This window comes from Crinia signifera, chromosome 19, assembly GCF_055691185.1.
Source record: "Crinia signifera chromosome 19, ASM5569118v1, whole genome shotgun sequence".
NCBI lineage: Eukaryota > Metazoa > Chordata > Amphibia > Anura > Myobatrachidae > Crinia > Crinia signifera.
The window spans coordinates 39,378,588-39,404,401 of NC_139226.1; the positions used below are offsets into that span (position 1 = coordinate 39,378,588).

At 46.4% G+C, this 25,814-nt stretch overlaps 2 protein-coding genes across 7 annotated transcripts; one reads left to right on the top strand and one right to left on the bottom strand.

Moving 5' to 3' along the window:
* Window positions 1-403: 403 nt before the first annotated feature.
* On the top strand, window positions 404-7,659 carry LOC146041807 (DNA-directed RNA polymerases I, II, and III subunit RPABC5-like). 3 transcript variants are annotated; one of them, XM_083161703.1, is made up of 3 exons: window positions 404-450; window positions 5,811-5,925; window positions 7,424-7,659. In XM_083161703.1, the coding sequence occupies exons 2-3, from the start codon at window positions 5,831-5,833 to the stop codon at window positions 7,530-7,532; spliced, it is 204 nt and encodes a 67-aa protein (XP_083017829.1). In that variant the 5' UTR covers window positions 404-450; window positions 5,811-5,830; the 3' UTR covers window positions 7,533-7,659. The 3 variants fall into 3 exon arrangements, with proteins under 3 accessions (XP_083017829.1, XP_083017827.1, XP_083017828.1); XM_083161701.1 differs by lacking the exon at window positions 404-450 and adding an exon at window positions 2,599-2,649; XM_083161702.1 differs by lacking the exon at window positions 404-450 and adding an exon at window positions 4,145-4,277.
* An 8,132-nt stretch (window positions 7,660-15,791) lies between these two features.
* On the bottom strand, window positions 15,792-24,722 carry PRMT1 (protein arginine methyltransferase 1). 4 transcript variants are annotated; one of them, XM_083162398.1, is made up of 11 exons: window positions 24,566-24,722; window positions 23,399-23,452; window positions 22,321-22,422; window positions 22,085-22,240; window positions 21,383-21,446; window positions 20,833-20,975; window positions 18,830-18,929; window positions 18,025-18,140; window positions 17,081-17,231; window positions 16,800-16,921; window positions 15,792-16,716 (listed from the first exon to the last, which is right to left on the bottom strand). In XM_083162398.1, the coding sequence occupies exons 1-11, from the start codon at window positions 24,596-24,598 to the stop codon at window positions 16,633-16,635; spliced, it is 1,125 nt and encodes a 374-aa protein (XP_083018524.1). In that variant the 5' UTR covers window positions 24,599-24,722; the 3' UTR covers window positions 15,792-16,632. The 4 variants fall into 4 exon arrangements, with proteins under 4 accessions (XP_083018524.1, XP_083018525.1, XP_083018527.1 ...); XM_083162399.1 differs by having other exon boundaries at window positions 18,842-18,929; window positions 24,566-24,719; XM_083162401.1 differs by lacking the exon at window positions 23,399-23,452 and having other exon boundaries at window positions 18,842-18,929; window positions 24,566-24,721.
* Window positions 24,723-25,814: the final 1,092 nt, after the last annotated feature.

Genomic DNA, 25,814 nt, shown 5'->3' on the forward strand with positions numbered 1-25,814 from the left:
TCAAGTACTTCTAATAATCATAGTTGCCATGAGCAACACCTTTACTTATCATCTTTAAAAGGTTTGAGAAATATCCCCTTATATGAGCACTTCCAATTTCAGAAGTTAGTGGACATTACTGAATCCCGTCTCTGTGGTTAGGAGGCCTCTCAGGAGACATCTTTAATGGTACAGGGAAAACTTAGTTTTTATGCAGGATTGAAAGAAGTTCTGTATCTAGGTCATGTACATTTAGGCAAATCTTGCTGCATGATTTCTCTAGAACATAAAAGAGTTTTCTGTGCTCCAGAATAAAGGAAACCATCTTATAATATAATAGTCAGGAGGTACTATGACCCAGGCAGGGGCAGTGTAAGGCTTTGCGGCACCCTAAGCAAAACCTCAACCAACTGCCCCCCCCCCCCAAACTGCCACCAATACCCACTCTCCAGCAGATGCCAGCTGCATTAGGTACAACAAGAGGGGATACGGGCGAATAGTCCACCACAAGATGGTCGACAGTCATTAGATGGACACCGTTAGGTCGACATACAGCAAGGTCGACAAGGGTCTAGGTCGACATGGGTCAAGGTCAACAAGGCACTAGGTAGACCGGGGTCTAGGTTGACACATGCGTTAGGTCAACAGTCAAAAGGTCGACATGGGTTTTTTGACTGTTTTTTTTTGAGCCGACATGTGCCGACAGGCGGTATTTCATGCCCTACCATCCACTAGGGCGTGGAGGGAGAATAAAATAGTGTGCCGAGCTTAGCATGGCACCATGCACGAAGCATCGCGAGCGTCGACATTCGGTTCAAGAAATGGATAGTAGGGCATGAAATACCGCTTGTCGGCTCAAAAAACAGTAAAAAAAAACCATGTCAACCTTTTGACTGTCAACCTAACCCATGTTGACCGAACGCATGTGTCGACCTAGACCCCTGTCGACCTTGTCCCTTGTCGACCTAGACCCCTGTCGACCTTGATGTTTGTCGACCCAACGGTGTCAAACCAATGACTGTCGAACATCTTATATTCGACAAACAATCCCAACCCAACAAGAGTGACTTCTCAATAAGCATCATTTATTGCAGTGATGGCTAACCTTGACACTCCAGCTGTTGTTGAACTACACATCCCAGCATGCCCTGCATCAGTTTAAGCATGGCCAAATAGTAAAACTGTAGCAGGGCACGCTGGGATGTGTAGTTCAACAACAGCTGGAGTGTCAAAGATAGCCATCTCTGATTTTATTGTGTGATGATAAGACTCAGTAGCACCCCCTCAGATCCTAACATCCAGCCCTGGACCCAGGATAATGGGCCTTATTTTGGTTCACTCTTTCTGACAAAATCCTTCTTAGATGGACAAAACCATGTGCACTGCAGGGGGGCAGATGTAAAATGTGCGGAGAGAATTAGATTTGGGTGAGTTAATTTGTTTCTGTGAAGGGAAAATACTGGCTGCTTTATTTTTACACTGCAATATAGATCTCACTTTGAAGTAAAACCCCACCCAAATCTAATGATATCTGCACAAGTTACATCTACCCCACCTGCAGTGCACATGGTTTTGCCCATCTAAGAAGGATTTTGTCAGAAAGAGTGAACTAAAATAAGGCCCAATGTGTCTATCACCAGCCGCAGTCCATAGACTTATTCCTCTGTCACAACTTTTGGTTCAGAAATTTGCAGTGTTATAGGGGACATGGAAAATATCTGGTGGGAGCAACTATACAATATATAACGAGATCTGGCCAGGATCGCATTGAGACAATATGCCATCCTTATGTATGTAAGGCAGTGTGTATGTCCCTGCAGACGCAGAGACAGGTTCTCCGAAAGGTCTCTGAATCCTACTACCATGTGGTTTTTAAAAATGGCTACTGATATTTTTCAATGTGATGGGGGAACAAATAGTTTTTTTTCTTGCATACGATGTATCGTATGCAATACCCAGCAAGGTCTGCCAGATTGTAACGGTTGACACGTTAAAAGGTCGACATGAGTGTTCACAATGTTTTTCATCAATTTATATAAATAAATAACCCAAGACCGACCCGGGTTGTTGCCGGGTTGACTCACGTTGATGTGCAGTGTGAAAGGGTCCTCTGAAAAAACCTGGGTCCAGCAACCTGGCATTCCGACCCGGTTTAAAAAGAATGGTTAATCATGGGTCAGACCAGGGTTGCTGTGCAGTGTGAATGGATAACCCAGGTCTAGCAACCAGGGTCCCTTTCACACTATAGGGAGCAGGCAGTGTAAGCTGCACGTCCTGTAACCCCCCCCCCCCCATGATGTGCAGCTATGACATAGGATGAACTAAGCTTCAAAAGTGATCAAATGGTGAGTGATAAACAACCAGCCAATCAGCTCCTACCTGACATTTTTCAAACTCAGCCTGTGGCATAGCAGGCAGGAGCTGATTGGCCGGCTGTTTATCACTCTCCATTTTATCACTTTTGAAGCTTAGTGCATCTGGCCCATAGTATGATAGCCTTCTATAAAGCTTCACTCTCATCTAAAAATACAGACTCTGCGTCCTGTGCTGCCCTCTAGTGTAAATCTTTAAAAACTTCGAAAACATGCTGTGACTTTTCTTTAAATAGCTGTGTAATGTGCGTGGTCATCACAGCAACAGAGCCTGAAAGTTCTTCTCTCCCTGTTGCTGGTAAGTGAGTTCTGTGCATTTCGGGGAACTATACTAACTGCCATAGTGTATTATAGTCAGGAGATGTAGACTACTCTATGTCTAGGGTTACCACCGAGTCCGGGAACACCACCCCTCCAGACGGGTAACCCTATCTAGGTCCCTGCTTGCTATATTAAATATCATTTATAAACTGCTATGATAGGAGCGTAGAACCGGTCCTGTGTCTCTGCTGGTGTTGCAGAGCTACAAATTGCTGCAGGCGTTGCGGAGCTACAGGTCATTGGTGTTGTGGGTTTTGTAGTCCTACAACAAGTGGTGAGTGCCAGGTAGCTAAAGCCTTGTCTAGAACTACAGTACCTTGGGTACACATTAGACGAGACCGCTAATGAGGTGATATCGGCAACGATTTCTCCCTGACAAAGGATATACTGCATACATATTTAATGATGTACATTTATTTATTTATTATTCGTTTCTTATATAGCGCACACAGATTCCGCAGCGCTGTACAGAGAATATTTGACCATTCACATCAGTCCCTGCCCCAGTGGAGCTTACAATCTATATTCCCTACCACATGTACACGCACACACAGACATTCTAGGGTTAATTTTGTTGGGAGCCAATTAGCCTACCAGTATATTTTTGGATTGTGGGAGGAAACCGGAGTATCTGGAGGAAACCCACGCAAGTACGGGGAGAATATACAAACTCCGCACAGTTAGAGCCATGGTGGGAATGGAACCCATGACCTCAGCGCTGTGAGGCAGTAATGCTAACCATTACGCCATTGGTGCTGCCCATCCAAGAGTATACATAGTTTTCGTTGACAAGGGAGTTAGGACCTCAGGGCGATGTTTTTTGAATGCGCATCTGCATGCACTGGGTGTGTGCGCTCACAGAATGTTCACCAGGTGCACACACCCAACCTTGCGGCCGCTGGGTGGGGGGGGTAGGGTTACCACCTCATCCCTTTAATTCCGGACACATATTAATTACACAGGTTCAATCAGCTGGCTAACTTCAAGACTACATTTCAACTGTTCTTTTTTTAATCAGCCACAGAACCTGTGTAATTAATATGTGTCCGGAATTAAAGGGATGAGGTGGTAACCCTAGTGGGGGGCCATTAGCATATGGGAATGCTCAGCGTTTCATGGGCGTTCCCATGAAAATGCTGTTCATTCATATGCTAATGCGGCCGTGATGGACATGCAGTGGGCCCTATGTCAGCTGCCCGCCCACTTCCCCCGAACATACACGCATATGTAAGGTTTTGATGGTCGGCAACCATCAAAAGATGTGGGAGGGTCCCAGTGGCCTGCGGATGTATGTTTATGTAGAACATCCATTTGCAGCCATTGTGAACGTACGCGCCTTGCAAATGGTGGGCCGGCGTATCGCCATTCTCCAGGCGGGATCTGGTTTACTTGCAAGGATGCAAATTCGCATCCTAGCAACCAGAATAACCCCCACAGTCAGACCTAACCGGACATTTTCTGGGAGCGACCAGGAAAACTCAGGCGTTTGAAGGGAAGTCATGTGACTTCAGCTCCAGCCCCGATCAGCCTGTATCTATGGCAGCTGCCAAGTATGTCCTTGGCTAGCACCAGCCTGGCTGCACACGCTGGGAAAATCATTTGACGGTGAGCGGCATGCGTATGGATTTGTTCATAATGACAAGGCTGCGATATATTCCCAAGCTGTGCACAGCAATTCGCAGGCTTGTACAGGGCCGGATTACACTGGGCGGCAATTACCTGATCCCAGTGCTCTGCAAATTAGCAGCCCAGCAATCGGCTGGGAATAACCCCCTTAGTCAGGATTTTGATACATGTACAGACGACAAAGGGGGTCACTAACGAGGAGTCATCTTTTCCAAACGGAGTCCATGTAATTGTGAAATTCACTGGGGTTCTGCTTTTCCAGCCTGCTTCATAATTGCAAAACATTGGATTATCAATCATGTCTACCCTGGATAAAACCGTACTACATAAACAATAAAATGCCCTGCAATGATATATATTATCTCCATGGGCCTCAGTTTATCGAGAATTTAAACAGGCGCTGTTCATATATTGTGGAATAATTGTTCCTTAGTTCCTTGGTGCCCAACACACCATACTCATGGAAAAAATGCTTATTAAAAAAGAAAGTCTACACTGTATCCTTGGTTTGTTTCTTCTACCTGCTAATTGGTAATTCGATGGGGTTTTCCACAACTTACTACGGTTACCATGGTAATAACAGTCACATGACACATGAATACGCATCAGAGCTATGTTTACTGTAACATCCCCCCCCTCTTTCATGAGAAGCAGTGTGAACCTCTAGCAGCCATTATTGTTTTGCTAATTAAACAATAACTATAGTTAAAATATCCTTAACTATTTAAAGGATTAAAAAGGAAAACCTAAGTATGATTGTTGTTTTTATCCAGTGATTGGAGAATTACTGCAGACTCTACTGCAATGTTTCCAGTGAGTCCACTTCAAAAAATGCACAAACTATGGCCCTCCAGCTGTTGTGAAACTACACATCCCAGCATGCCTAGCATTTCCTAATAGCAAAACTGTGGCAAGGCATGATAGGACAGCTGGAGAGCCATAGTTTGGCAATTCCTGTGCTAACTCTTTTACTTCTCCCAGTCCCATCTAAATTGTAGTTGTATGAGACTTCTCCAGAATGCAACAGTTGACAACCACTGCATACCTCCCAACTTTGGCATTGGCGCGCCGAAATTTTCGGGGGGGGGGGGGGCGTGGCCTATACTCGAGGCTCTTCCGCGAGGCCACGCCCCCATTTTGCCGCTATGGGGGCATGACCCAGAGGCTCTGTGAGCCTCTAGCCATGCCCCCAGCCCCCTGGCTGCGAGAATAGACGCTGTGCGCATGCGCACAGCATTTATTCCCCGCTGCTGAGCAGCTGACAGGGGGGACTCCCAACAGCCCCCCCACACCGCGGGACACTGCCGCCCACGGGTGGGACATCGGGACAGGCCCTGACAATCGGGACTGTCCCGATAAAATCGGGACTGTTGGGAGGTATGCCACTGCTTCAGTTCCATTGTGATCCCCCAGGAAATATCAGCTGATATATTGTTTTATACAGGATTTTCTGCTTTTCATTACACAGCCATTTGAAGGAAATCTAACATAGGTGTCTTCTTTGTATTTCAGCCTGCCGTGACTAGTCCAGAATGATTATACCTGTGAGATGTTTCACTTGTGGGAAGGTAGTTGGAAACAAATGGGAAGCCTACCTGGGTCTTCTACAAGCGGAATATACAGAAGGGTAAGGATTCACGCTGCTTGCCCCGTGTAGGTCAATGACTGGCAATCTGTGGCTGGTCCTGCACTTTGGCTACAGCTGGAGGTACTCGGGTTGGTTTAGCCTGGTTTATTTTCAAATTTCTTCATTGCGCCTAATCAGAGAGCACATATGGTTCCAGAAGATTCTGGCTGTTGTCTTAAATGTAATATAAGTAAGGCAGATTTGTTTCATAATTTCTGGACATGTAACAAGGTCTCAAGATTTTGGCATAAAGTGGTAGAACATATAAATCAAACATTTAAGATTAAAGTCAGAAAGGAACCTTACGCATGTTTATTTCTTGACTTTGAAGATTGGCTCCTTGGCCCAGAGAAAAAAAAGAATCACTTTTGATTTCCGTCATTTTAGTAATAGCCAAAAGCAAATCCTCATACAATGGATTACAAAAAGCGCACCTTTATTATCTGCAGTTAAATATATGCTACTTAAGATCTTGTATTTTGAACGTAGAGCAAATACGTGGAGCAGATGTGGAGCAGGGGGTGCAAAAATTTGCTAAGAAATGGGAGAGATTCATTGATAGTTTGGATAGAGATACACAGACATTCATCTATAAACTTTTTGAATCGACTTCATGATTTTCATTTAGACAATTATCAAGCGCCCCTTAGGGTGACTAGACTCCTCTTTCTTTTCTTTTCTTAAAATTATATTGGCTTATATAAATAGAAGTATAATAAGTACAGACCCCGAAGACCTAAAATCTTTCAAAAATGTTGTATTTTCATTCCCCTACCCTCATACTTCCTTCACCATTTTTCCCTTTGTGTTTGTTGTTATCTAGAAATGATACTTAATATATCTGTCTGTATCTGAAATTATACTTAAATATATTTGTAATTTCAATGTCAACTGAATGTACTCGTTCCTAATCTTTTTTTTTTTTTTTAAACCATAAATATTTTTCTTTTAAAAAATGGCAGTTAAGAGCTAGATGGCTCATGCATTATCACCTTCCACTTTGGGCCAGATGCACTAAGCTTCAAAAGTGATAAAACGGAGAGTGATAACCAGCCAGCCAATCAGCTCCTACCTGGCATGTCACAGACTGTGTTTGAAAAATGTCAGGCAGGAGCTGATTGGCTGGCTGTTTATCACTCTCCAGTTTATCACTTTTGAAGCTTAGTGCATCTGGCCCATTATCACTTAACCAGGCGCAATACATCTGCCTCATATGTCCCTTTGTGTTCCACTAACTTTTTTAAATGCTATTCAAAATGTTCTACTGCTAACCGGCATATCATCTCTCCAAGATAACTCCAGATGCCTGCCCTCTGGCTGACATTGCATTGACACATCATTCAGTGCTTCTAGATTTTTGTGTCCCACACTAATGACATTTTCATGTGTTAAACTTAATATTCCACACTTTTGTGCCAATTTGTGAAATGTTTATTTGCAATGTCTTGTGTTCAATGCCACAGGCTCTCCAGCTTACCCAATGTCACTTGGTTTGTAGGGACGCCCTGGACGCTCTAGGACTGAAGCGTTACTGTTGTCGCCGGATGCTACTATCTCACGTGGATCTTATAGAGAAGTTGCTGAACTACGCGCCATTAGAGAAGTAAAAAACTTAGCCAAGGCGAAGACTCCATCATTGGTCGTTCTCACTGCGTCACCTGTGCTGACAGAGGGATCTCAGGGCTGGCGTACTACTGACCTGCAGCTCAGCCATGCTGGGACATTGTGTGCAATAACTGGAAAATAGATTTATCGCTGCAGTCTTGTCCTCCTGTAATGAGGTTGGGTGGGTGGATGAGTTGGGTGAGTGAATGGATGGATGAGTTGGTTGAGTGAGTGAATAGATGGATGGATGAGTTGGGTGAGTGGTTAGATGGAGTGAGTAGGTGGATGGATAGGTTGAATAAGTGGGTGGGTGGATGGATGGGTGAGTGGGTGGGTGGATGAGTTGCGTTAGTGTGTGGATGGAGTGGGTAGATGGATGAGGTGGGTGAGAAACCTATAGGGGATGTGGCTGCTGGCTGCAATGGATCTCTGATACCTGCTGCGGTCCCTCCTTTATACATTCATGGACGCCTTAATATTTGCTGCTAACCCACAAAAACAGGTGTTTTTGTGGAAATAGCTGCAAATACTGTTGGATTAATGGGCCCCAATTGCCTTGAGCAAGTCCCCTCCAGCTGTTGTGAAACTACACATCCCAGCATGCCTTGCCATAGTTTTAGCATTCCCTAATAGCATAACTGTGGCAAGGCATGATGGAACTTGTAGTTTCACAACAGCTGGAGTTTGGACATGCCTGGCCTAGAGGTAATGGCTATATAGGTATAGCAGAATAGAAATAGAAAGGAATAATAAATTATTAATGAGATACTTATCAGAGTAGCCATGTAGTGTGTCCTGGTCCTGTGCCTGGGACTATGGGCCCAATTCAGACCTGCTCGCTGGGCTGCGAGTTTTCAGAGCCCAGCAAGCAGCTAAACGCTGCCCTACAATGCCCCACACAAAATAAATCCTGCCCATGTGCAAATGCGTTCGTAGCCGTTCACACGAGAGAAAAATAATACAGAATCACTCCCAATCATATGGTTCTCCTGTTTGTAGCGCCAAGTAAGTCTGGACTTACTCAGTGCTGCAAGGGCCCTGGGGAGAGGGAGACGCTGATGACGTCAGCGGCCCTCCCAATGGTTGGGGAATGCCTGTCTTCTGGGACACTCACAGAAAATGCATGATTACCGCCCTCAAATGGCCCAAGGGTGTCAATCACCCTGCGAGCAGCCATTGAAGGCTAGCCTTCGCTGGCTTTCTTCATACGGAGGGCTCGTGCATGCACACCATGCACATGGGCGGCCGTTCGGTAATTCCTCAGGATGTGAATTCAAATAGGTCTGAATCGAGTCCTTTATCTCCAGATTTAGACACGCGTTTCGCCAGGTGTTGGCTTGTTCACCCTTTTGGCTTTTCCTCCATTTTTTGGGAGCACTGATATTTTTTCAAAAATGTTGGTTTGATACACTGCTACCTACACACAGATTCCTCGGGATCAGGTATGTGAAGAATCTCAGTCTTTTGGTCAGATACACCATAACATCCCTTACAGCCCGTCTGCTCCTGACTCTGGCTGTGCGGCTCTGTGCACATCTCTGTCTGCACATGGCTGACCACCTGCGCCCACCAGCCGCACCTTGTTGCCCTTCTCAGCACGCTGACCACACCTGTCCTGGCCCCTGCGCTGCTCCAGAACAGGTTGCTGAAAGTAAAACTACGGACAGCTAGTCTGGCTAGGGATTGGCATTCCTACAGTATATACCATAAAGGAACCTTTTTGCTCTTTTAATCAGGTTCTACTTAAACATTGAGTATTGTGGGAGGATGCTTTACTTAACTCATGGGGGAATTCAATCTTGCACTCCCTTATGCCCCGTTTTGGATAAGTGGGTACTTGTGTATTTGCAGGGTGCCCACTAAGCTATTTGCTTAGTGGGCTATTCTGCGTAGTGAAATCGCATTGCATGGAATTTTTTAGTGCCGTGCGATGCGATCTTACTAGTTAGTTTATTCACTGCACCCTGGCCGCGGATCGCATCGCATGCAAAATCGCATTCGATTTTGCGTGCGATGCGATTTAGCACAACACCCCCAGGGTACATGTCTATGATATGCAATGGGATTTAGCACACCCCCACAATCCACATCACCCTGCAGCGAGCCCCACGAGGGGATGCGGTTACGCGTCCTCCCGACCTTTTCATACCCCCACTATTCACGTTGGTGTGGAGTTGATTTTATAAAGTGTGGCAGGCACAGCGAGCCACCGAGCCCGAAGTGTGGCGATGCGATCTGCAGGCAGGGGTGCACTAAAAATTAACGAAGGAAAACCGCATCGCATTCGATATTGCATGCAATGCGATTTTACTACGGTGCCATACGTATGTAAATTGGGCGCCCTGCAAATACACAAGTACCTAAAAAAAAAAAAAAATTGTAGCCTCCCACTGATGAGGGGGTTGCTGGGAGGCGAGGAGTCTGCTGGGAGGTACTGTATAGTTTGCCCAGCTGCGGCTTTGGAGATACCTGAAAAAAAAAACCTAAGATCACATTTTAGTCTACATAGTAGCTTTGCTTATCCATCAACCATTCAAGAAATGAACTTTGATGTTGTTGCATTCGCATACACTTCCACTCGCATGCGACCAAAAGGGAGAACAATCGCTCAGTGGTCGCTCACCATCAAATAATTTCCCCCCCATCGCTTATAAAAGTCAGTGTAGAATTGACTTTTATTCTGGCTGCAGATGGCAAAATTTGGGCCAGGTGCTGACGCCCAGTGTGTTCGATATTGTTAATAATATCATCTTGCATTTTGTCAAATTTTCTCCACTGTATCATATAACTATACTATAACCCCGATCATCTGAACATGCAGTCCAATCTGACGATATCGCCTGGGTCCCGGCAACATCACTAAACCAGATCGTCCAGTGTTTACCTGCGGGTTGTTCAAACTCACAGCATCACTGATATCGTTAATGAGTGCTGATAGTTAGCGATATAGTGGGTACACACTGAACGCTAAGCACGATAATATTAACAATGTTATGCATATCGTTAATGAAAATTGTATAGTGCAGAGGTTCCTAAACTGTGTTCTGTGGCACCCTGGGGCGCTTAGGAATACTTGCAGGGGTGCTCTGGGTTAGTGGTCCAGAACTAATTCAAATTATTTATGGTCAAAATATTAGGCAAAACCCGGGCGTGCGGTTTCCAATCATAAAATGAATCCTGTCCCACACCACATAACTGATCCTGAGAATGACATATAAGCACAGCATACTTACATTTTATATGTTGTTTTACATTTCTCCATAAGAGATTTTTGGCCTATGGATGCTGCAAAAAAAATAATCTGATACTCTAGGGTGCCATGGCTCCAAAAAGTTTGGGAGCCACTGGTATAATGTATACCCAGCTTAAAGGCCCATACACACTGTGAAATGAGAAAGACGCTCAGTTTTCCTGTCTGATTGGCTTTCAGCATGAAAGCCGCCCAGTGTGTACAGTGCAGCGGTGAGCACTGATGCACGATCCCGCATCATCGCTGCCAGCCGCCGCTCATCTGCTGGTATTACCAGCAGACGAGCGGCTTTGTGGACGGCTTTCCATGGTGCTGCGCTATGGAAAGCCGTCCGCCCCCCCTGCTGACAGAGCTGGGCATACACACTGAGTGGATTTCCCCCCAGTGATCACGACGATCAGTCCATACACGCTGGGCAAAATCACCTAGTGTGTATGGACCTTAAGATACATTTAAGGGCTATGGAAGCTTGTACATTGTGGCAGTGAACACGTATGTTCAATGTATATTCACCTGCAAGCTCTCGGCTATTAAACGGTTAAACCCTCGGTTATATATTCTCATTACTTTCCAGCAACTTCCCATTTAGTGCCAGCTAACCACATCTGCCGCAGCATTCTACAATGGTAAATATATAAAACCTCTCGTAGAAAGTAGGTTATAAGGGTAAATCTATTACTCCCAATGACTTCCTCACATAGGATCCCACCAAGACAAGTACAGTATCTAATCTCTTATCTTCCAACTACACTATATACCCTTTGATCCTATACCATCACGAATCAGTTGCACCCCATCTCCTGCGTTTCTCCCAACCTTAAATAAAATCTGTACGTTCCCTCTCTGCTGGAATCTTGCCTTTATCATTTAAGCACGCAGCAATAGCTTCCATTCCGGGAGAACAAACATACACGTCGGAACTCTTAATAAGACCATACAATCTCTCAGCTCCCATTCCCCCTCCAAGCTGGTTTAGGGACACGCTGACACCGACTGCTCCATCTTGCCACACACAACCGTATTAAGTCCCTATGAATATTCATGTTATTTTTAAACTGAATGGGTTCATACTTTACCATCCAAGTGGGCACAGAATTAGATGATAGTGTGCCAAGCGCAGAGGTACACTTAGAGTCCATGTTGACATAGACACACATAAATGTAAAAAAACTAGTGGTGTCAACCATTCTTAGGTGTCGACCTAGACATTGTTTATACCAGTGGTCTCCAACCTTAATCGAGCGTGAGTTACTCAAGACAAAAAAAACCTCCTGAAGAGCTACTAAAATTTGTCCCCGATACTATGCCGTACCCCGTAATGCCCCTGCACAATATGCCGCACACTGTAATGCCCAATACACATTATGCCCTACACTGTAATGCCCCTGCACAATATGCCACACACTGTAATGCCCAATACACATTATGCCCTACACTGTAATGCCCCTGCACAATATGCCACACACTGTAATGCCCAATACACATTATGCCCTACACTGTAATGCCCCTGCACAATATGCCACACACTGTAATGCCCAATACACATTATGCCCTACACTGTAATGCCCCTGCACAATATGCCGCACACTTTAATGCCCCATACACATTATGCCGTACACCGTAATGCCCCTGCACAATATGCCGCACACCGTAATGCCCCATACACATTATGCCCTACACCGTAATGCCCCGGCACAATATGCCGCACACCGTAATGCCCGATACACACTATGCCGCACACCGTAATGCCCCATACACACTATGCCGCACACCATAATGCCCCATACACACTATGCCACACTGTAATGCCCCTGCACACTATGCCGCACACTAATGCCCCTGCACACTATGCCGCACACTGTAATGCCCCTGCACACACTATTCCGCACACTGTAATGCCCCTGCACACTATGCTGCACACCGTAATACCCCTGCACAATATGCCGCACACTGTAATGCCCCATACACACTATGCCGCACACCGTAAATTTTCTGTTCTTTATTTACTACATTTTAATAATATTTCACCAATTTCATTAAAAGTTATATTTTATGGATCATCTTCTGACTTTCAGTGCACCCAAATAAATACTTTGTCTTGTTGTGTAGTCCTTTTACACCAAAAACCCTGGTCGGTGTTTCCAGGCCGGACCCTGCTTCATACCCCATTAATACTGCCGCAAAATCCCGGGTCAGCGGCAGTGTAAATGGATCACGCTGTGTCCCTTTACACAGGACTTTTAACCAGGTCCTGACCTGGGTAGAACACGGTGTGCCGGGTCATCCGACCCAGCTCCCGTTTAAATGAATGGGGGGACGTCCAACCTGCGGACCGCAGCATCCACATGTTGGGCAGGGGGGCAAACAGCCTCCACTGCTGTCTGCTACACTGTGCAGACAGCAGCCGCGGAGGTGAATGGATGCCTTTGTACCGCATCCATTCACCTCCCGGACGAGGGCTGGAGGGTGCAGATTACCTTAGTACTGGGCTTGCCCCCCACAGTGCAGTGGTCCGGGTCCTAGCGATCTGCGCGGCGGTGTAAAAGGGAGCAAACGCTGGGTTTCATCCGTCTTGAAGCGAGGATCAAAAACCCGGGTGCAACCCATCATTTTTGGTGTAAAAGTGGTATTACACAGCAATTCGACCTGGGTTGGATCATTTACACTGGACCTGCGTCAGCCCTGCCTTTCCTTGTGGATGTCATTACAAATGGCCTGCAGCAGCACCACACATCTCCACCCCCCCCCCCCACATCACTCCACCACATCATCATTCCTCCTTTAGCATCACATCACTCGGATCACTCAGGCGAGCTACCAGTAGCTCGCATGCGACAGGTTGGCAATCACCGATCTATACCATAACCAGCTAAACCCTCTTTCATACCCAACACACCACAGACTGCACTGGCCGATATATATCTGCCATTCGATTTAACAGCTAACACCTGATTTAAAGATATAACCACACATCTTACAGCTGAGCCACGAGCCGCCTGCTATTGACAGCACCTATTTGGCATGTCAGTACCACCAGCATGTGTAGAACGCCTTGTCCGATCCATCTGTACATACCGGCAGATGCTCAGATTTACATACATCCTACTTTCACAGGGTGCCAGATGACCTCTCGACGGTCATTACACCAGTGAGTGTCTGTGAGGAGTCCATAGAAGGAGAATAGGCGACAAGCCCAAAGGGTTTCACTGCACTCGCTCCACTGTCAAGAGTCCTGGCAGTCGGGATTCAGACATCTGACAGCATGCTATACCCCACCCACTTGCACAATATCTCCACAATTTAAATAAAGAACACTCAGGTAACGCATCTCTAGTACCCGCTGCCATCTGCCCAGGACCTGCTCTCCCAGCTCTATTTTCTCCCTCCCCTTACCGCTCAGCATGACGCATCAGTCCCAGCTCCTGCTAATTAAGTGACATTTAGCAAATAGCTGCCCCCATACTGCAGACAGTTTTTCCTTAAAAACTGTCTGCTGTATGGGGGCAGCCATTTTCTTAGTGTCACTTTTCATAAGCAGGAGCTGGGAGAGCAGTCACGGCAGACTGGTGTGGCAGCATTATGCCAAGCAGTAAAAAAAAAAAAAAAAAAAGGGGGGTGGTCAGCATATTAGTTAAGCCATGGCTCAAGGCAGCCCCAAATGCTTTGGTTAAACTAAAGTATAGCCATGCTTGCCCACAGATGGCTTAATTGGTACCTCAGTCAATGTGATAGACCCATCCGTGCTGAGCCTTGGCTATACATGAAACCTCATTGGTGGAGTGAGTACTGCTCTGTACTAAGCATTGACAGCCAATTAGAGATAATATACCAACCAAAGCTTAGTACATAGCCTTCTCCATATACTGTAACCATACTATGCATTACTGGACACATGGTATAACGGCAATAGGAGTTCCATTAGTGGACAGATATGTTGAACCATGGTCCACAATAGACAGTGTGTAAAAGGACCAGACTGAAACCACACAACCAGTAATGGGGGGGGGGGGGGGGGGGGGGGTGTTAAAGACCTACAATTGCCTTGTGTTTGTACAGCTTCAGTGATGTAGCACCTAGTTTCCATTGTACCATCAGTGTTAGCACAAAATGGGCTGGACTACCATGTCAGCTTCCCCACTGGTGAGTGCTGGAAATAAATCTACCTCCAGCAGCTAGGCTCCACCTCCCTCATTGCCTGGGTACAGGAGATACTCTTCTGCAGCTGCAGAAAGTTACTGAAGCCATGCCACTGGTTGATTCAATGCCATGTACACAGTAATTTATTGCTCAGTATCACGTTATCAGCAACCAGAGATGGTCACTGATGAACATGACACTGCTGGGGGAAGAGGCAGGGAAACACCAGGGGGAAGCCTCTTATCGCAGGAGCATTCTCCTCTGATAAGTGATCACCCCAGGGTTGGTTACAGCAAAGTGATCCCATACACCTGGGGATTATTTCTGAAGTTGCAGTGTGTACGGTGCACAATGCAGCAGTGACTGGTTATCACCAGAAACACCCAACATTTGCTTCCGTCTACTTTTAATGCAGTACTAAATTTCCTCAAGTAGCCTGTTCTAGCTGGATACATTGATTTTACTATAGAAAACAACTAAATTTTTATGGTATAAAGTTCCAAAAGTATCTGCAAAAATGTATTTAGATCTTTTAGATGGATCCAGTATAATGTACAGGGGTTCTCAAACAGTTCCATGTTTTCCAGGTCACCCAGCAGGTGCAGTCATTACTCATTGACACATTTAAAAAGTTCCAGAGGTGGAGCCAATTCTCTCACTTGCGATTCTATGAGACCACCTGCAAAACATGCACTGTGTGGGGTCCTGAGGACAGTTTGAGAACCTGTGTACTAAAGCCTGCAGATTTAAGGATCCTATTTAAATAGTGAAGTAACTGTTTCCGTAAATAACCAGTTGAGTGGTCCACTTGCACTTAGTAAAGTTGAGGCCACTTTCTTTGTAAGACACAAAATGCAGTTAGACGATACTAATCCACAGTTCACTTTTTAATTATGAATGTAACCATATAAAAACTATAACTTATGAAACAAGTCACAATGGGCAGCCTTCGAGCAATCTGTAAATCAAAGAAACAGAAAAAAAGAATCTTTTCCATGTTGAGTTTGGAAAAGGGACTTACAAAACAGTACAAAAATGGCAGAGCTGTAACCCTGTTCCTCCACCTGAACTGACTGTAGTGTACCCACTGAGTAAATTTAATTTCACTTGCAACTAGGAGTGACCAATTTTTAAAAAAGTCCATGAGAACAACCAGGGTGAGATTTTTTTGTTAAAGCCAGGCCATGCACTCTACTACCCCTGCAGCACTTATGTGGAAACTCCCACTCCAGAGACCAGGGAAAATACTGAAATCCAATACAGTTCATGCCAGGGTATCTCTGTAGCTGTGACGGACTGTGCAATAGGAAGTAATTGGGATACTAATTTGAGGTGGGGGGAGGGGAGATGACCCGTTACAAAATGATCCTGAAGCATAACAGGAGCAGTTTGAGTATCGGTGGTGTGACCCACCACTGCTAGCATGGCATAACCGAGGAGCTCTTGTTAAAGTCCACACAGGATCATTTACAGATTAATCCAGCGGAATGACTGCCTCCAGCCATGTGGCCACTATGGAGGTGAAGACCAAGTCATTAGTGCAGCCATGATGCTGAACTGAAGACGGGCCAGGGAGGGGGCTCTAAAAAATATCCACCCCCCCACTCCAAGGATAGCAGCAGGGGTTAAAATGTATGCTATATGTAAATAAAAACACACAGCTAAATGTATAAATGATGCATTGTTTTCTTCAGGCTGGTCAAGTGCTCTTCATCTCAGCGCATTCTGTAGTCTGTGGAACAGGACAACTCGCAGAGCTGACCTTTGAAGTCGATGTCAACGGTAAAATCCAAGTCACGCTATAGAATGTAAGGAGAATAAGTTAGGCTCGCGGTCATAGACTTGCGCGCTGCATGCGCGGGCTTCTCAAATGGCAACTTACATTATTCTTGGCGTTTGGTTTCATGCCTATCGTTCCGAAGATCTCCTCGCCAGTTTTAACAGTCAGATAATCTTCCATGTAGAAGACGGTTTGCTTCCAGTGAGTGTAGGGAGACTCTGGACCTAGCAGGGGAATAAGAAACCACATTAAGAGACAGGTAGGTTCTGGTTATACACAGACTAGACCGCCACATTGTAGAATGGTGACTGCCCACAGGAGGCAGATTACAGCGTGATGCTGAACCATTTGCCAAGTGGTCCCAGGCAGAGACAGCCGCTTACTTGTTGAGAAGCCGGTCCGCTTGTGGCAGCGTGTAAACTCTATGTTGAAATAAGCAACTAGGGCATGTATATAGTCGTTTCTCTTCACTTGGAGGCAGAATGGAGAGGTAAAGCTTAGGTCATCAACCTTAACCGTATAGATGTCCACTTCCTATGGAGGGAAACACATTTGTCAATTCAAGGTTCTGATTTTGCATTAAGCAACAAGTGGCAAAGTAGTTACACACTTCTGCATCTAAACACATACAAACAGGGTTGTATGGAAGCAGGAAGAGATGATTCCCAAACACATCTGAACCTCATGATTAGGTAGGCCAATCCTGGGATTGGCCTAAAAAGTCCGGTATTTCAATCACGGGATTGGAGAATCCAATGCGCAGTCTAATGAGTGGGTGCTCAGACGCTGCCCGGCTGTTCGGGAATCCTGACCCCGGCGTGCAGCCTGCATAGCGTGACCGTAGAGGTCACGCTGCGCAGGCCACACCGTCACCACTCACCACCGCCCACTCTTCTCTTCCACCCACCTCTTCTCCGTCTGTCTGCGCCTGCTGAGGTGCACTTGCCGGGAGGCACCGTGAACCACCAAACCCACTATTCCAAAGCCATTTTACACTTTTACCAGTGCCAATGCAGACTGACAGAAAGCGGCATGTCCAAACTCTGGCCCTCCAGCTGTTGTGGAACTACATATCCCAGCATGCCTTGCCATAGTTACAGAATTCCCTAATAGCAAAGCAGAATGGGACTTTGTTTCACAACAGCTGGAGGGCAATTGTTGAGTCATACCTTTGCAAATGAACATTCTATAGGAATAAAGAATCCGCAGGCTAGTACTTTAACATAAACCATGTTATGAGTGACAAGACAGTGACATGCCAGATTACAGCCATGAGACTAGTTGTATGATGCAATGCGGTACAGACGAGTACATGCAAGTTATGTACCTTGATGAGACAGGAGTTGGAGACCAGTTGCTTTGGATCAACGACATCTACAAGGGGTTCTTTGATGGCTACATCCTTGATGCATGACATATCGAATCCATAGACATTCTCCCACCCTGAAAATATAGCAATGTTAGTACACAAAGGGCCTAAATCAGTTGTGTGCAATGCCCTGTGCCTTCAGAGGGGACCATGTTATGTATAAAATAAAGATTGAATGGTGGGCAGCCACTGATGTTCTAGATTTGATGGAAGTTTATTGCCACCGGTTTTCCAATAACCACTTAATGCTGCAGACACCCAGAAGCCCTTTCTGCAGTGTTCTGCACAATAGCCATTAGTGGTACCTTTGTTTTGTTAGCTTAGGATGGCTACATTCCACTGCAATTTATAATGCATAATTGGCTCCCATTAAGGGATCCAACATGGATACTGAACTGCAGGCCAATCATAGGCTGGTGTACTAATAAATGGTAGGTTATCTTGCAGTTAAAGGGCTAGTGATAATAAGTGCCAATTACTATAGTCACAGTAGACAAAAAGCCAGATTCATCAAGCTTCAAAAAAAGTGATAACCCTACCAATCAGCACCTACCTGTCATTTTTCCAACCCAGCCTGTAACAGCAAGGAGGAGCTGATTGGCTGACTATCGCTTTTGAATCGCTTTTGAATCTTTATACATTTGGCCTAAACGCTTAGTTAATCAGCATAAATTTAGATATTATGGAGGCATCAGATTAGCTGTACCTGCCCCTGACATGCAAAGCCTAACTTTTTCATAAATAATCCATCCATGATACTAACATTCGTACTTACAGTGAATCTTATAGTCTTTGTACTGTCTATCTTCAATAGCAGTCACATAGAGAGTTGCACGGTCTGGAAATATAAGGCCATCAGGTGTCTGCAAAACAAAAAAGCAGGAGTGTTTTAGAAGAAAGCAATAATTTATGTCATCCATATGGGCACCATTCTCTCCAGGTCTGGCATAGGCTGTATGTTACTGGTCAGCAGGTTGTCTCCACAGATCCCAGTGACTGCAAACACATCCTACTGTACATTTATACATGATATAGGCAATGGAGGGATCCAGTGCTTAGTCCTACAGGAGGCTTCATTTCACTGACCAGGTGCACCTCAGCCAACAGTAACCCTCAGGGGTAAACTTAAGGCCCCCATACACTATGCGATTTTCGGCCGATTTCATCCCTTTGGGCCAATAAATTGGGTGAAATCGGCCCAAAATTGCATGTGTTTGACATCCGATGCACGGTCCCGCGCGCATCGGATCACGGCGTCGGACCTACAGAACATAAGATATATCGGAATCTGAGCCATCATGGGTGCTTTTTAGCACCCACAATGTTCAGATGAGATATATCTTTATATACAGCCCCCCTGTCTTTACTAGCAGCGCCCCCCCCCGCATTGACGGCTCCCGGCGGAGGTAGTGCAGGCGGGGACCGCAGGCGTCGCGGCAGGAGAATAGGAAGAAATCCTATTCAAAAGACCAGGCGGCCACTGATTGGCTGAGAGCTCAGCCAATCAGCGGCCACCCAGTATATTGAATAAGATTTCTTCCTACTCTCGCGCCGACGGTCTCTGCTCTGCGACGCCTGCACTACCTCCGCAGGGAGCCGTCAATGCGGGGGGGATGGCAGTAACAGAGCCGGGAAGGAAAAGCTGTCAGCGTTGGAAAAAAAAAGCCCATACAATGAATGGGCAGCCTGTGATTGGGTGAGCGCTCACCCAGTCAGCAATTGGCTGAGAGAGCACTCAGCCAATCACAGGCTGCCCATTCATTGTATGGGCTTTTTTTCCAGCACTGACAGCTCCCGCCTCCCCCTGCCCGGCTCTGTCACTGTCCCCCGCAGCATCCCCTGCACGCTGCCTTAGCAGCCCCCCTGCTCCCCGGGTTTACATGTGATAAATCAAGACTATTTATTACATGTAAAAAATGGCACATCAAGTGCCAATCTTATCATCAAGCTCCCCCGGGGAGCTGCCGGGGAAGCTCAGGGGCGACTTGTCCTCAGGACAAGTCACCCTAGTGTATGGGGGCCTTAACTAAGATGGGCATTCAATTCTACACAGGATGTTCCCATCTTCATAGATGTACCAGTGTCTGACACAGGCAGCCTCCAGCTTAGGCCTGTTCTCATAGAGGACCCGTCTTGGAGACTGTTGGGTGGATCTCCATTTAAAACTAGAGTTTTTTTCGTCAGTTGCTGACACTGCCTGGTGTGTTCCTCCTGCTACTTGCCTGACCGCGGCAACTGCCTACTCACTTGAAGCTGCTTTTGCTACCTTGGTGCCACATGCTGACTCTGAGGTGCAGAATACATGTCATTTATTCAGTCTTTTCCTAGCTGCCCAGTATATACATGTTGTAGTTCCCACCTCCACCCAAGTCCTGCCCTGGCCTTTGATCTGCATTTCTGCTACAGTTAGTGTTCCTGTTCTACACTCCACCTTGATGGCTCCAGCATGTCCAAACTGACATCCCCTCTTCAGCTAAAGCTGGTCCAACTCCTGTCAGTACTACTTGTCCTCAATCTGGGTACAAACTATACAATGTATAACCAGCCAGTGCATACACTTGCCAGACAGTGATGGCCAAGCAGCACGGTCCTCACTAACATCTGGCCCTGCATGTAGATCTGACATATGTGATGGTAGCCAGAAACTGGAGCAGAATACCATTTGTTCTGCAGTGAGGCTTTCTGGGAACCCACAAACACTGAATCTGGGCAACTAACAGCCTTTGACATATCTGTAGCAGCCATTTGTCACATACTAAACCTTACCAGCCATTTGTCTCGTGCATAGATAACGGTGTTCAGCATGGATTCATAGAACAGACAATATCCCATCCATTCACTGATGATTATGTCCACTTTCTCTACTGGCAGTTCCACTTCCTCTACCTTTCCCTTGATGATAGTTACAACTGTAGAGAAAAGCACATAAATGGTTAGTATCATGTTGCATCGTGCTCATCTATGGATGTCTAGGGTCCATTAGTGCGTCTCAAACAATGCCATCTGTTCATGAACAAACAGAGGCAATTACAGGGTAGCAGACTAGCTTTCAAAGCATTTGCTTCAAGCAGGTCATATCACCAGGTCAATCCTCATACATACACTTGATCCCTTTCCCATCACCCAGAGAAGAGCTCTGGCATGGTTTTAGCGCCATGTATTAAAAAAAGTTTAGTCTCAGACCGTTGACCTGTTACTTGAGATTAGTATTTAACCCAAGTAGCAACATTTGTAGCATGGGACTATTTGGCACAATGAGGATGGATGTGCCTGTAAGTTTGACACTTTGTATGCCAGCAGTCATACATAAACATACCATGATCCAGTTTGTTAGCCTTCACGATCTTGATGGCGTAATCAGAGATACTTGAGCACTCAATCTAAAAGAGTAATAAAAGTGCAATTTTATTATACACCCAAATAAAAAGAAACGAGAACTTGCCAGCAATATATAAACGGTGTCAACTAAAACCCCCTTTAATCAGGGGCCGCTCGAGTGCTCAAGAGTTAGTGTTCGAAAACACAAGCACCCAGAAGGCCCCTAACTTTCCCAGCAGGCTGCAAACAGCTGCAGCCCCTGGGGAGCCGCAGGAAAACCCACCAGTCAAGGTGTTAGAACTAAGATAACAGTAGAGACCAGATCCCCTTCAGTTTTGATTACAGGATGTGATGTTCAGTGAGGGCGGAAATTGTTAGATGCCCTCAAAACATTTTTTATTTTATCTGTAATTCACGTAGGTGTAGGTTATTTTGTTTTATTTTAGCGGCATTGTATGCTCGCTTTGGGCACAGTGGCTTGCCACAGATTTATATGCCCCCTCCAGGTATACATGGACCCAGGGCATGATGGGAAAATTGTCAAAACTGAAAGGGATCTAGACACTACCCTAAGATAACAGAACTAATTAGAGTTTTAAATAAAGTTACTTCAACATTTAAGAGCTAAAATGTAGGCTCCCCTAATCCAATGAAGGCCTACCACTAAACAGCCAGCTACCATACAAGAACCTGTTCTTACCCCAATGACCTTCTTTGCCCCCGCCTTGGCTGCAAACATGCAGAGGATTCCAGTTCCACTGCCAACATCCAAGACCACCTTGTCCTTAAACAAATGTCTATTGTGAAACATGGAGTTACGGTAAGTCAACGTCCGAACTTCATCCTTCAACATCTCCTGCAAGAAAAGTTGAGGGTTAGTTTGGCAAACAAAGCTCAAGTCGAGAACACAAAATAAAAATATAAGACTATACGTACCTCATGGATACCAAAGTGGGCGTACGAGTCAAAGTAGTAATCTTTAGATGTCATTTCTTCTGCTGTAGGTTTTATAGTGCTTTCTGGTTGAGTACAGGAAACCTAGACAAGAGATAGTGTATATAACTCAACTGTGACACAAGGCCAGCAAGATGCCACCAGTTATTCTATCAACCCATTTGTGCACGATAGGCACAGGCTGTGCACGATACTCCGTACTAATAGGACAGACTTGATACCTTGCATCCAGGCCAAGTACCGAAGGAAGACCATAACTTTGTGACTAGAGTACAGTTTCACAGTAATTGTGCCTTAAAGCTACATGCCAACTAGTAAGTCAACACAATTATATTCCATCTTACGTGGCATGTGCCAATACAGGCACTAGAAGTGCTCTGCACAAATCTTCCCTACAACACGGAAAGGGGTATGGTCAAAGTAATACAAAACAGACTCAATAGTGAGCCCCGACACCATCCCTACATCACAGGTATCTAACACAGCTACCACCTCATGACAGGTAGACAATAGGAGAGCTGGAAATCTTGCCAATGGTTGCAACAAATGCCCTTCATCCTGGACCACACAAAATTGATAGTTTACACAAACGTTTTATAAACCACCTTCTGACCTTAATAAAAATGCACAGCACCACATCTGATTTTCTGGTTGCTGTACAACACACAATTTGGGTATACAGACCAAGCAATTAAACAATTTGTTTGGAAACAGCAAATCGCACCTGAGGTTTTGTCCTCCAGAGCAGATTCAATTAACTACACCAGCCATGAATACCTACAAGCAACCTATGGAGGTGAGAGCGTGCCATAATGAGCTGATGCACAATGCTAATGGCTGACACTTAATTGAAGCTGTCTGGGTTACACTGGCCAAAGTAAGCTCCCATCAGAGGGAGGGAAAGTCATCACCATGACTGATTCAGATTTCCATTACATTCACTACCACAGGTCACAATTGTATGACCACCCCCACCTCCTACAATGGAAACACTGACTAGATAACACTTTCATAGCCAAGTTGGCCAAAGTATAAGCTGCCATGCACAAAGGATATTTACATCTTCGACTGCAGTCCGCAGGCGCATTCCATTGGCCAACTTGGCTACAAAGTTCTAGGAGAAAGTAACAAGGAGAGACACTAGGTTAGCCTCATGTCCTGCAGCAGGTAGCTGATGGAGAAGGAACGATGAACAATGAGAACACTTACACATGGGTAAATACTAGGGTATAGGAGCTGCCAACACATTGATGTGTGGGATACATCAACCAGGTTATGAGGGCAACCGACCTGACTCAACCGGGCAACAAATCAGTAGACAATTAGCCATTAGATCCCATTTTAGAATTAAGAGCCCCATGCTGGGGTACGGATTCAGTTCAGCAAAGCTATAGCATTAGGTCAGTATAGCCCATGTACAAGCCCCAAGTTATGGGGGTATCAACGCTGGCATTTAGCAGGATTTATACACAGTACGCCCCATGTGAGGGGTAGAATTACAAGTCTGGGTCATTGGTGTAGCAACAATGTCATCTTTAGGAACTACACTGTGCTAATATACCCCATGGGAGCTATAATATACCAAGACTATAGGGTGAGCAAGAGAACCTTGGAATTAACAGGATCTATATACCACTGCACCAGTATACCCCATGTGAGATGTACTGTAGGAGCACCAGGCTAGGGGGTAAAGCAATACTGCTGGATCTATACACACTGCACCGGTATACCCCATGTTAGAGGAAGACGCGCCAGGCAAGTGGGGCATAAATACTGTAGGAATCTATAGCCCGTGTGAGGTTAAGAGCGCCAGGCCGGTGTAATGGGGCAGTAGGCTCTATACACAACATAGTTATACCCCATGTGGGTGTGGAGGGATGAGAGCCCCGGCTCTGGTGGTAGGGGCAGGGCACACAAAGGGGCCAGCGCAGAAGCCGGCCGGGCACACGTGGGGCCGCACAAGGCCGCCTTTGTGTTTCCGGCATGGGGGCGGGGCTTGCCGCGCGGAGAGCCGGGGGTTACCGGTACGGGGGGCGAGGGCCCACCACCATCATTAGTATTATCATTATGATTATTAGGGACCGGCGCGGGCTACACGCGGTCGGCCTAGTAGCAGTGAGCACGCCGCCCTGAATGCGGCACCGTGGGAAGGCCCTGCTTCCTGCCACCCGCCCACACCGGCCCCCCGAATGAATGAAAGCGCCCGCCATTCCCCGCCTCGCGTTACCTCCATATTGCAGTTGCTGCCGGCCTCCGCCATGCTGTCCGCACCGAGCCTCCCTTACACGCCACACAAGGAGCCGAAAGATGAAGGACGGCTTCCCGAGAGAGAGAACTGCGACATGCGGTGAGGCCCAGCTATATATATAGCGTCTGCCAGGCCCAGCCCATCGCCGGCGTCCGCCCCGCCCAACTCGCGGGCTGCTATGGAGGGGGCGGGGTTTTAGATCACGCCCTTTCTGTGTTGGATTGGACGTATCTGACCAGGCCTCGCCCAGGGGGGCGGGTTTAGGTGTCAGTGCGCGGCGTTTTGGATCCGCTAAAATGGCGGCGACCTGTATGACGAGGCTGGCGCGGGAGCATCGCGCCCAAAATGTGTCCGCCACTGTGGCGGCTCCACGCGGTGCGTGACTCACGCCTGTACGCTCACTCACTGCGGGGATAGCACGCCTATGGCCGGTGCATAATGTAACAGGGAATGCGGTGCGTGATTATGCTGCATCCTGCGGTGATTTATGAGCCGCAGCGCCGCACATACCGGCAGTATGGCGGGAGAGGGATCAAATGTGACTGCTGGTAGCCGGGGACACCCCTGAGACTGCTCTCTGCGCCCATTGTACTGCACAGCGCATCGGGGACTGTTCTCTGCACTATGCGGTACAGAGGAGAGCAGCCCCCTCTTCCCTGGATCACTGCACAGAGAGCATATACGGTGTCCAGTATACAATGCAGGGACCAGTCTAGTGACCAATATACATTACAAGGACCATTCTAATGACCACTATTCATTATAGTGACCAGTCTAGTCACCAGTATACATTACAGAGACCAGTATACATAGGGATGGCCATCAGTGCAGTCGCCATCAATGGTGATTAGGAATGGCCATCTTTGCCATTGCCATCGACAGCAATTCGCCAACTGGCCATCGATTTGATAGTGCTAAACTATGCAATGGATGTCCATCGATAGTCATCCATTGTGTTTGATTGATTGGCCTGTGGGCCGGGCCAATCAAAACATGGGGGTGGGGCTTTGCTCCGTGTCCCGACACTTTGAAAAAAAAAATCAAAACATAATTTTGCTGTTCCATCGATAAAGGGAAACCATCTGGTTCTCCCCCATCGATGGCTAAAGTATTCGACATCGGCCATGAACCATCAATGAGGTACTTCTGTATTAGCAGGGTGCCTGGCTACACTACGTTGACAACGTACTTTAGGGTACGTTGTCAGCGTAGCCATTGCCGGGCGCCC

Bases quoted from the DNA above. Each gene is read 5' to 3' on its own strand.
- LOC146041807 (XM_083161703.1), top strand. From the start codon at position 5,831: ATGATTATACCTGTGAGATGTTTCACTTGTGGGAAGGTAGTTGGAAAC. The intron at 5,926-7,423 runs GTAAGGATTCAC...CTTGGTTTGTAG, and splicing joins CAAGCGGAATATACAGAAGG to GGACGCCCTGGACGCTCTAG.
- PRMT1 (XM_083162398.1), bottom strand. From the start codon at position 24,598: ATGGCGGAGGCCGGCAGCAACTGCAATATGGAG. The intron at 23,453-24,565 runs GTAACGCGAGGC...ACTTTCTCCTAG, and splicing joins GCAGCAACTGCAATATGGAG to AACTTTGTAGCCAAGTTGGC. The intron at 22,241-22,320 runs GTACGTATAGTC...CTTTTCTTGCAG, and splicing joins CCCACTTTGGTATCCATGAG to GAGATGTTGAAGGATGAAGT.